The 12,392-nt window shown below is 40.5% G+C and overlaps 1 protein-coding gene across 16 annotated transcripts in view; it reads right to left on the reverse strand.

Annotated features, from left to right (window-relative positions):
• Positions 1-12,392, reverse strand: part of SFMBT1 (Scm like with four mbt domains 1) — a 127,984-nt gene that overhangs the window by 43,370 nt on the left and 72,222 nt on the right. For all 16 annotated transcript variants that reach the window (XM_042929655.1, XM_042929661.1, XM_042929659.1 and 13 more), the window contains one exon: positions 6,658-6,752. In XM_042929655.1, the coding sequence (XP_042785589.1) occupies positions 6,658-6,752 (95 nt within the window). The remainder of the gene's footprint in view (positions 1-6,657; positions 6,753-12,392) is intronic.

Genomic DNA, 12,392 nt, shown 5'->3' on the forward strand with positions numbered 1-12,392 from the left:
AGGCATTTAACATCTCTTATTACCATGTTTTTCATTTCTATAATTTCCACTTCACTGTGTCTAATAGTGTCGATTGCTAAGTGTTTTTTGTTGTTGTTGTTGTTTTTTTACAGTTTATTTACTTATTTTCAGAGAGAGAGAGAGAGTGCACGACTAGCAGAGGGGTAGAGAGAGAGGGAGAGAGAGAATCCCAAGCAGGCTCTGTGCTCTCAGTACGAGTATGATGCAGGGCTCGGTCCCATGAACCATGAGATCCTGACCTGAGCTGAAATCAAGAGTCAGATGCTTAACTGAGACACCCAGGCGCCCCTGATTTCCTTTTCTGTTCACACATGTTGTCCACCTATTCTGCCACAGCCTTTAAGCTATTGCTCTTAGTTATTTAAAATTCTCTGATAGTTCCAGTATCTGGGCCTTATGAGTCTGGTTCTGTGGAATGCTTTGTCTGTTGACAGTTTGCTGTTTTTCTCTTGGTTCTTCTTGTGTCCCATAATTTTTCACTGAAAGCCAGACATCCTGTACAGAATAACTGAGGTTGAGCAGACAGTATTTATGCCTGGACATGGGGATGTTTCTTTTTAGGCCTTAAATTTGAGGGAGAAGGTTAAATCAATGCAGTGAGGAGTGCAATTGGGTTTGGCTTTTGTTGTTTGGTTTTCACAGTACACCAGAGGCTCCAAACTACATTAGCATTTTCTACTGAGGGTCTAGGCTCATTTGCCAGAGGGCTTTCTCCCTTCAATATTTGCTGCTCCACCCTGAGATTTAGGCCCTCTCTTTGTGACTACATCTCAAAGACCATCTATCTCCACACTCTTGCCCTCTTCTACAAACAGACCTCTGTTGCCCAACATTTTCTAACTTGGTCATTGAAGACAAGCAGGAAGGGACACTCTCTGAGATTCAGCCTCAGTCTCAGGTTCTGTGTCCTGGGTGTTGGGAGTGCAAACTTCTCAGTGATCTTACTCCTCTCCCAACTGTAGGGGACCTTTAATGCTCTAGCATGTATTCCTACCCCTCTCCAGGACAGAGGGCTTTTATTTCTTCTGTTCTTTCCCCAGGCTGCAAAGAATCTTCACCTGCACCCGGTCGGGGGGGGGGGGGGGGGCAGTTAAAAGGTTTGCATTCCTTCCCCTAGAAGCTTAAAGCTTTTGTTCCAGAAGATTCAGGTAAGCTTAGTGTCTTTCCCATAGTTTGTGCTGTTTCCTTGACCAGATATGAGGAAAACTGTTTTACTATCTTAGAATTGTCATCCTTGCAAATGTGGTTTACTTCTAATTTCTTCTTCAGCCCCACCTTCCCCCCCCCCCCTTCCAAATTGGGTACTATAAAACTTGCCAGTGGCTCACAAGTCCTGGAGATCTGAGTTCCAGCAGCTTTGGCTGTGATCAGCTAGCCACAGGCACTTCTTCTCGGCCTCTTCCTATACCTGTGCTTGGTTTTTACCACATGTGGCAGTCTTTCACCATATACTGATTCAAGCTTACAAATATTGTCTACATTTGATGATCAGAGAGTATACATCTATTTTTCATTCTCCTTGTTGCTTTGACATTCAAAGAGGAGAGGTGGAACCTGTTTCTTTAAAATGATATTTTTTGGGGTGCTTGGGTGGCTCCGTTGGTTAAGTGTCTAACTTTGGCTCAGGTCATAATATTCGAGCCCCGCGTCGGGCTCTGTGCTGACAGCTCGGAGCCTGGAGCCTGCTCCGGATTCTGTGTCTCCCTCTCACTCTGCCTCTCCCCTGCTCACACTCTGTCTCTCTCTCTCAAAAATAAACATGAATGAATAATGAATGAATGAATGAATGAATGAATGAATGACTTTTTTAGGGGCACCTGGGTGCCTCAGTCCATTAAGCATGTGACTTTGGCTCAGGTCATGATCTCGCGGTCAAGCCCTGCATCAGGTTCTGCACTGATGGTACAGAGCCTGCTTGGGATTCTCTGTCTCTCCCTCTGTCTCTCTGCCCCTTCCCCATTTGCTCTCTTTCTCTCAAACTAAATGAATAAACTTTTTTTTAAATGTTAAAATGACATTTTTTTAGATCCAGAATTTTGCTCAGGAAATTTATCCCCCATTTTCATTTTAGTATAAATATGTATAAATACCTATCAGATTAGTAATAACATTAAAAACAAGAACTCAAAGGCATTACATGATCATGAATAAACTTCCCTTATTAAAAAATATACTGAAAACAATTATAAAATATTAGTCAATGTAATATAAAATGAAATCCTTACTTAAAATATGTAGTTCTCACTACTTCAATTTAAGAAAGGCATAAGTGAACTAAAAAATAGGGCAACTATTATGACTGAGTTTTTACACAAACTGAAAATAGCAAGACTCTCTGGCATATACAACACCTACAATACAGTTTAACCTCACAAAATCAGACAATTCTGAGTGAGCATTTGTGTCTTCCTAAATCCTAGAACAAAGGAACTATGCCCTGCTGAACACTGCTATGGACTAAACTGTGTGTCCCCCAAAATCCACATGTTCAAATCCTAACTCCCTATGTGACTGTATTTTAAGACAGTACCCTGTTGAGGATTTTTGCAACCATGTTCATCAGGGAAATTGGTCTTAGTTCTCCTTTTTAGTGGGGTCTCTGTCTGGTTTTGGAATCAAGGTAATGTTGGCTTCATAGAAAGAGTTTGGAAGTTTTCCTTCCATTTCTATTTTTTGGAACAGCTTCAAGAGAATAGGTGTTAACTCCTCCTTAAATGTTTGGTAGAATTCCCCTGGAAAGCCATCTGGCCCTGGACTCTTGTTTTGTGGCAGATTTTTGATTACTAATTCGATTTCCTTACTGGTTATGGTCGATTTCCTTACTGTTCAAATTTTCTATTTCTTCCTGTTTCAGTTTTGGTAGTGTATATGTTTCTAGGAATTTGTTCATTTCTTCCAGATTGCCCATTTTATTGGCATATTATTGCTCATAATATTCTCTTATTATTGTTTTTATTTCTGCTGTGTTGGTTGTGATCTCTCCTCTTTCATTCTTGATTTTATTTACTTGGGTCCTTTCCTTTTTCTTTTTGATCAAACTGGCTAGTGGTTCATCAATTTTTTTTTTTTTTTAATTTTTTTTTTTCAACGTTTTTTATTTTTGGGACAGAGAGAGACAGAGCATGAACGGGGGAGGGGCAGAGAGAGAGGGAGACACAGAATCGGAAACAGGCTCCAGGCTCCGAGCCATCAGCCCAGAGCCCGACGCGGGGCTCGAACTCACGGACCGCGAGATCGTGACCTGGCTGAAGTCGGACGCTTAACCGACTGCGCCACCCAGGCGCCCCATCATCAATTTTGTTAATTCTTTCAAAGAACCAGCTTTTGGTTTCATTAATCTGTTCTACTGTTTTTTTTTTTATTTTGATAGCATTAATTTCTGCTCTAATCTTTATTATTTCCTGCCTTCTGCTGGTTTTGGGTTTTATTTGCTGTTCTTTTTCCAGCTCCTTAAGGTGTAAGGTTAGGTTGTGTATCTAAGATCTTTCTTCCTTCTTTAGGAAGGCCTGGATTGCTATGTACTTTCCTCTTATGACTGCCTTTGCTGCATCCCAGAGGTTTTGGGTTGTGGTGTTATCATTTTCACTGATCTTGAAAAAGAAAACCAGAGCAGGAGGCATCACAATCCCGGACTTCAAGCTATACTACAAAGCTGTAATCATCAAGACAGTATGGTACTGGCACAAGAACAGACACTCAGATCAATGGAACAGAATAGAGAACCCAGAAATGGAACCCACAAAGGTATGGCCAACTAATCTTTGACAAAGCAGGAAAGAATATCCAACGGAATAAAGACAATCTCTTCAGCAAGGGGTGCTGGGAAAACTGGACAGGAACATGAAGAAAAATGAACCTGGACCACTTTCTTACACCATACACAAAAATAAACTCAAAATGGATGAAAGACCTCAATGTAAGACAGGAAGCCATCAAAATCCTCGAGGAGAAAGCAGGCAAAAACCTCTTTGATCTTGGCTGCAGCAACTTCTTACTCAACACGTCTCCAGAGGCAAGGGAAGCAAAAGCAAAAATGACCTATTGGGACCTCATCAAAATAAAAAGCTTCTGCACAGCAAAGGAAGCAATCAGCAAAACTAAAAGGCAACCAACGGAATGGGAGAAGACATTTGCAAATGACATATCAGATAAAGGGTTAGTATCCAAAATCTATAAAGAACTTATCAAACTCAACACCCCAAAAAAAAAAAAAAAAATCCGGTGAAGAAATGGGCAAAAGACATGAATAGACACTTCTCCAAAGAAGACATCCAGATGGCCAAACGGACACATGAAAAAATGCTCCACATCACTCATCATCAGGGAAATACAAATCAAAACCTTACACCTGTCAGAATGGCTAACATTAACAACTCAGGCAACAACAGATGTTGGCGAGGATGCGGAGAAAGAGGATCTCTTTTGCATTGTTGGTGGCAATGCAAGCTGGTGCAGCCACTCTGGAAAACAGTATGGAGGTTCCTCAAAAAACTAAAAATAGAACTACCCTACGACCTAGCAATTGCACTACTAGGCATTTATCCAAGGGATACAGGTGTTCTGTTTCGAAGGGACACATGCACCCCCATGTTTATAGCAGCACTATCAACAATAGCCAAAGTATGGAAAGAGCCCAATGTTCACCGATGGATGAATGGATAAAGAAGAGGTGGCACACACACACACAATGGAGTATTACTCGGCAATCAAAAAGAATGAAATCTTGCCATTTGCAACTATGTGAATGGAACTGGATGGTATTATGCTGAGTGAAATTAGTCAGAGAGAGACAAAAATCATATGACTTCACTCATATGAGGACTTTAAGAGACAAAACAGATGAACATAAGCAAAGGGAAACAAAACTAATATAAAAACAGGGAGGGGTACCAAACATAAGAGACTCATAAATATGGAGAACAAACTGAGGGTTGCTGGAGGGGTTGTGGGAGGGGGAATGGGCTAAATAGGGAAGGGGCACTAAGGAATCTACTCCTGAAATCATTGTTGCACTATATGCTAACTAATTTGGATGTGAATTAAAAAAATAAATAAAACAAGAAAAAAAAAAAAAAAGACAGCACCCTTATGGAGGTAGTCTTTTCCTGCTTTTTCCTCTAGGGTTTTGATGGTTTCCTGTCTCACATTCAGGTCCTTTATCCATTTTGAGTTTATTTTTGTGAATGGTGTGAGAAAGTGGTCTAGTTTCAACCTTCTGCATGTTGCTGTCCAGTTCTCCCAGCACCATTTGTTAAAGAGACTGTCTTTTTTCCATTGGATATTCTTTCTTGCTTTGTCAAAGATTAGTTGGCCATACTTTTGTGGGTCTAGTTATGGGGTTTCTATTCTATTCCATTGGTCTATGTGTCTGTTTTTGTGCCAATACCATGCTGTCTTGATGATTAAAGCTTTGTAGTAGAGGCTAAAGTCTGGGATTGTGATGCCTCCTGCTTCGGTCTTCTTCAAAAGTACTTTGGCTATTCGGGGCCTTTTGTGGTTCCATATGAATTTTAGGTTTGCTTGTTCTAGTTTCGAGAAGAATGCTGGTGCAATTTTGATTGGGATTGCACTGAATGTGTAGATAGCTTTGGGTAGTATTGACATTTTGACAATATTTATTCTTCCAATCCATGAGCACCCTTATGGAGGTAGTAAAGGGTAAATGAGGTCCTAAGAGTGGAGCCCCGATTCAAGGAGAGTCTGCTCTCTCACTCTCTGCCATGTGAGGACACAGTGACCAGGCTGTCAGCAAACCAGGAAGAGAGCCCTCACCAGAGCCTAACCCTGCTGGCAGCCTGATCTCAGACTTCTAGTCTCCAGAACTGTGAGACAATAAACTTCTGTTGTTCAAGCCACCCAGTCTATGGCAGCCTGAACAGACTAAGACAAACGTGAAATCAACAGATCAATAATTCTGTGTTTTAAGAGGGAATGTAAGTGAAAAGGCTCAAAAACTAGGTCTGAATATAAATTATTAATAAAACTTGGACTGTTTTCTTCCACTCTAAAGGCATCATATGGGGCAAGTATGTGGTCAATGGATTAAGCATTAAATTGAGCTATTAAGACATAAAACTATACTGCCCCAGCCACGAATATAACCCACTGATGATATTACTTACGTTTCTGCTCAACGTGAGAGAAAGCAATGACATTACTGAACTTATTTTCAATGTGCAAACCAACAGTCATAACACACAGTGTAAGAAAATAAACCATTTTCTTCAATTTATGAGGGGTTTTATTGACAAAAAAAAAAAAAAAAGGAATATTCATGACGAGTGAAAAAGACAAGTGTTGCGTTGAGTGATAGAAAATAAACAAAACCAAAAAAAGACTTTAAAGTATGTCCAGGGGCACCTGGCTGGTTTGGTCAGTAGAGCACTCTGATCAGTGTGACTCTTGATCTCAGAGTTGTCAGTTCGAGCCCCAAGTTGGATGTAGAGGTTACTTTAAAATAATAAAATAAAGTATGTCCAGTTTTTTAAATGAGGGTGGCAAGAGGAGGAAAAAAGGAAAAAGCACCCAAATCCTTTCAAGTGTCCCAACTTAAAACAACTCTAAACCCTCTAATGATGGTACCGTGAGTCAAAGGAACAAGGTGCAGTCAGTAAAACAAATACAGGTAGTGCTTACATGTTTAAAAGATCCGTAGGGTACTGCAGAGGACCCTGTCTCTTCTAGGTAATCTTCCCAGCTTAACTCCACTTCTTCCACACCAGATCCAGCATCTGGAATTAAAATCAGAACAAAAGAAAACTCAAAACTGTGAAAACATAAACTTAGTAACCCTAACTTACACAATTTACTTCACATCAAATTAACCGATTTGATTTTACACACAAAATAATCAGACGTTCAGGTTTTTAAAAAATTTTTTTAATGTTTGTTTTTGAGAGACAGACACACAGAGTGTGAGCAGGGGAGGGGCAGAGAGAGAGGGAGACACAGAATCCGAAGCAGGCTCCAGGCTCTGACATGTCAGCACAGAGCCTGACGCGGGGCTCAAACTCATGAACCACGAGACCGTGACCTGAGCTGGAGTCTGACGCTCAACCGACCGAGCCACCCAAGCACCCCTCACATGTTCATTGTAAATGGCAGGTTCCCTTTGTGTACTGATGATCAATGAATCTCAACGACATGGAAGGGTGACATGCTGTCTCCTGCTGGGCTCCATCAGGGAGGGATTCACCCAGATGGGCCATATAAAAGCTGGTGAGAGTATAACTATTATAATCACTTTGGACTATAATTTGGTATCTAATGCCAACTACCTGAGATACTTAATAGGCATTTCTTTTTTTTTTTAATTCTTTAAATGTTTGTTTATATTTGAGAGAGAGAGAGAGAGAGAGAGAGAGACAATGCACGAGCAGGGGAGGGGCAGAGAGAGGCCAGGACAGAATCTGAAGCAGGCTCCGGGCTCCAAGCTGTCAGCACACAGTCTGACGTGGGGCTTGGCCTCAGGAGCTGTGAGATCGTGACCTGAGCCGAAGTCGGACGCTCAGCTGACTGAGCCACCCGGGTGCCTTAATAGGCATTTCAAACTTAAATTTTCAACCTGAATCCTTCTCAGTACTCTCCAATTGCGTAAAAGATACCACCACCAGTCCGTATTTTGGCTCAATCCAAAAATGTGGGGTTATCCTTTTTTTCCGACTTCTCTTTCACATCTACAGATACATCAAAATCATCAGAAAACTCTGTAGGTACCACCTTTAAAATACACTCCAAATCAAATCACTTCCCACCATTTCTACTGCTCTCTCTCTAGCCCAAGACCTAATCACTATATCCTTTCACCTTTTAATCAAAATTACAACGAAATCTAAACTCTTTGGAAGACTGTGAAGGCCCAATCTGGTGTGAGCCCTGGCTACCTTCCCTGCCACTTCATCCCCAACCAGCCCCTTGTGTGCTCACTGCACTCAAGTGACCCTGGGATTCTTACTATTCTTCTCTAAACATGCTCTTTCCTCATTGATTTCCTCAGCTCAAAGACTCCTTCCCCAGTGTCATTCACCGCTTCATTACATTCAAGCCTCTCCTCAAACGTCCTGTTTCCAGAAAGGCCTCCCATCACTACTTCTCTAAAGCAGACACCCCAGACTGTGCTTCCGTTATCTTACAGGCATTCATTCAGAAGTACTTGCCAGTATGCCATACACCTTTGTATCCTCCCCGTTAGAAAACAAACTCTACCAAGACAAGACTTCATTTTGGTCACTCCTGTATCTCTGTCACAGCAGACTCAATAAATTTTTGTTGAGTGAGCAAAGATTCAAATATTCCAAAATCCAGTAATTCCAATTTACATAATAAACTCTCTAAGAGCAGGATTTTGTTTCCTGACGTATCCTCACTGCCCAAAACGATGAGGGGCACTAGCAGGTTCACAACAGACAGCTGCTGAATGAGTACACCCTAGGGGAGTCCATGGTAGGAGGCAAGTACAAGGATGCTCACCACAGCACTGTCTGTGACAGCAACAGACAGAAGAAGAGATAAATTATGGCAATTCTACAGTGGAGTAGTACTATATCGCAGCTGAAATGAATGAACCAGTATTGACACAGATAAATCTCAAAAAAAAAAAAAAAACCCACATCAAATAAAAATAGCAAGTACAGAATGAAAAGCACAAGATACAGTTTAGGCTTCAAAGCAAAGTTTGCAGTATAAACGTTTATAAATGCATGCATATTAATAAGAGTACAGAAACAAAGGTGGGAAGGATATACATCAACTACCTTTGGGAGATGGAGAGGAGAAAACAGGAAGAGAAGTACAAAAGAGGCTTAAACTCTATTAGGCTTTATTTCTTAAAAAAAAATGGAAAGACATGAAAACATGTTCAACATCATTAGGGAAGTGCAAATCAAAATCACAATGAGATACCACTTCATACCCACTAGAATGATTATTATCCCAAAAAAGCAGAAAGTAAGTGTTGCCAAGGATGTGAGAAATTGGAATCTTTGTGCATTGCTGGTCTGCGGATGTAAAATGGTGCAGCCACTGTGGAAAACTATACGGTGGTTCCTCAAACAATTAAAAATACAATCACCCTGTGACCTAGCCATTCCACTTCTGGATATATACCCCAAAGAATTGAAAGCAAGGACTCAAACAGATAGTTGTACACAATGTTCATAGCAATAATATTCACAATAGTCAAAAGGTGGAAGCAACTCAAGTGTCCATAAACGGATGAACAGATAAACAAAATGAGGTGTATACATACATACACTGGAGTATTATTCAGCCTTAAAAAGGAAGGACATCCTGGCACATATGACAACATGAATGAACCGGAGGACGCGACGCTGAATGAAGTAAGCCACTTGCAAAAGGACAGATACTGTACGATTCCACTTACATGCCAATAGCTAGAGTACTCAAATCCACAGAGACACAAACGAGAATGTAATTCCCAAGGACTGGGGGGAAAGGGAAATGGGAAGTTATCATCATGTAATAGGTACAGAGTTGCAGTCTGAGAAGATGAAAAAGTGCTGGATTGGGCGCCTGGGTGAGTTAGTTAAGTGTCCAACTCTGGATTTCGGCTCAGGTCATGATCTCACGGTTTGTGGGTTTGAGCCCCGCACTGGGCTCTACGCTGACAGCGCAGAGCCTGCTTGGGATTCTCTCTCCCACTCTCAGCTGCTCCCCTGCTCACATGTACACACACTCTCTCTTTCTCTCCAAATAAATAAATAAACTTAAAAAAAAAGTGCTGGAGATCACTGCGGTGATGCACAACAGTCTGAATGGACTTCATGCCACTGAACTCTTTACCTAAAAATGGTTCACAAGTAAACTTTGTGTTAAGGACATTTTATAACAATTTAAAAAATGGAAACAAATACTGGACAACGTTAACATTAATTCTTCACAGTAGGTACCACAGGTGTTTGTTATATTGTTTTCCACTCATTTTTATCAATGTGTGTTTGTTATATTGTTTTCCATGTTTGAAAATTTTCACCAGAAATTTAACAAGCCAACAAAGACTACATGGGCAGCATCCTGGAAAGTATGGGTCAGTAGAAACTCAATTTCCATTATTAAAACATAACAAGGCTGACGATTCATGGTCCTCAGCCAGGAACCTACTCCCTCAAACAGCGTGCTAATTTACAAATAAAAAATAAACAACAAGGGGCGCCTGGGTGGCGCAGTCGGTTGAGCATCCGACTTCAGCCAGGTCACGATCTCGCGGTCCGTGAGTTCGAGCCCGCATCAGGCTCTGGGCTGATGGCTCGGAGCCTGGAGCCTGTTTCCGATTCTGTGTCTCCCTCTCTCTCTGCCCCTCCCCCGTTCATGCTCTGTCTCTCTCTGTCCCCAAAATAAATAAAAAAAAAAAAAAAAGTTGAAAAAAAATTAAAAAAAAAAAAAATAAACAACAAAAGGGGCAACTGGATGTCTCAGATGGCTGGGTGTCTGATTCCTGATTTCAGGTCAGGTTGTGATCTCATAGTTTGTGGGTTTGAGTCTAGTGCTGGGCTCTGCACTGAGCGCTCAGGGCCCACTTACGATTCTCTCTCTCCCTTGCCCAGCTCACGTTCTCTCTCCCAAGATAAATAAATAAACATTAAAAAAATAATGAAAAAATACTAAAAATAATGAATTAAAGAACTAAAACCTCTAATAATTAAAAACTACTAACAAGCCAAGAAGAAACAAACTAATAATCTGATCAAAAAATGAGCAAAATAGGGGAGTCTGGGTGGCTCAGTTGGCTAAGCAACCGACTCTTGATATCAGCTCAGGTCACGATCTCGCAGTTGTGGGATTGAGCACCCATCGGGATTGGTTGGGATTATCTCTCTCTGCCCCTCCCCTGCTTGTGTGCATGCACACACTCTCTCTCAAAATAAATAATTATTTTATTTATCTCAAAATAAATAATTTTTCTTTAAAAAAAAGAAAAATGAGCAAAATACATGAAAAGAAATGCAAATAGTCCTTAAACATATGGAAAGATGTGTAAATTTACTCATTTTAAAAGATAAGCAAATTAAAACTACACTAAGGTATCAGATTGGAAAAAAATTCCAAAGTTTGACAACATACTCCTCTCTATAGTGAGGCTGTAGTTAAGCAGGTAAACCATAATGTCACAACCCTAGTGAAAGAGAACTTGGCAATATCTAGCAAAATACATATGTATTTGCCTTTTGAGCCAACAATTCCACTTCTAGGAATCTATCCCAAAGATAGATATGCTGGCAAAAATACAAAAAGACGTATGTGCAAAACTATTCATTGCAGCCCTATTTGTAATACCAAGACTGGGATCAACCCAAGTGTCCACCAGCAGGGAACTGGCTGAATTAAATATGGTAGATACATCTATACAGCTGGAAAAAGGAAGGAGAAAGATTACTACATACTGATGTGGGATAATCTCTAGTATAGAAGAGATATGAATATCAATATATATGTACGTATACACATTCTTGTTTATAATTTTTAAATGAGTAATAAAGTAATAAAAACCAGTTATGTATATGAAGAATAAAAAGGATGAATAGTATCAGAATGCCATTATATGTAACTATGTAGACATTTTTACAATTTAGAAACATATTTAAATCAAAAGAAAAAAATTCCAGGGGCACCTGGGTGGTTCAGTCAGTTAGGCTTTGGACTCTGGATTTTCACTCAGGTCATGATTTCATGGATCCTGGCATTGAGCTCCACTAGGTTCTGTGCTCACAGCACGAAGCCTCCTTGAGATTCTCTCTCACCCTCTCTGCAACCTTCCCCACTCGCACACATTCTCGTTCTCTCTCAAAATAAGCAAACATTAAAAAAAAAAAAGAAAAGAAAAAAAAAAGAAAAAAATTCCAAATGAAAATGAACTGAAACAAATATGCTTAACTGTTAGTGGCAAAACCAACAGGATTACTTTACGCCATATTAAAATACAATATTTGACTGCAAACCCCGGGGGAATATATTTAACGGCAAAAACCATAAAGAAACTTTAAACCTCACACTGTTATCTTACGAATACTTGGAATATTGGTACTGTTGAAAAAATTATAGAAATATTACAGGGTAGGGATGCCTGGTGGCTCAGTCAGTTAAGCATCAGACTCTTGATTTCAGCTCAGGTCATGATCTCATGGTTCATGAGTTCAAGCCCCATGTTGGGTTCCCTAGAGCCTGCTTGTGATTCTCTCTCTCTCTCTCTCTCTCTCTCTCTCTCTCTCTCCCTCTCTCTCTCTCTCCCTCTCTCTCTGCCCCTCCCCCTGCACACACATGCTCTCTCTCAAAATAAATAAATATTTTTTAAAAAACAATATAAGGGGGGCCTGGATGGCTCAGTCAGTTAAGCATCCAACTTCAGCTCAGGTCAT

This window comes from Panthera leo, chromosome A2 (assembly GCF_018350215.1).
Source record: "Panthera leo isolate Ple1 chromosome A2, P.leo_Ple1_pat1.1, whole genome shotgun sequence".
Taxonomy (NCBI): domain Eukaryota; kingdom Metazoa; phylum Chordata; class Mammalia; order Carnivora; family Felidae; genus Panthera; species Panthera leo.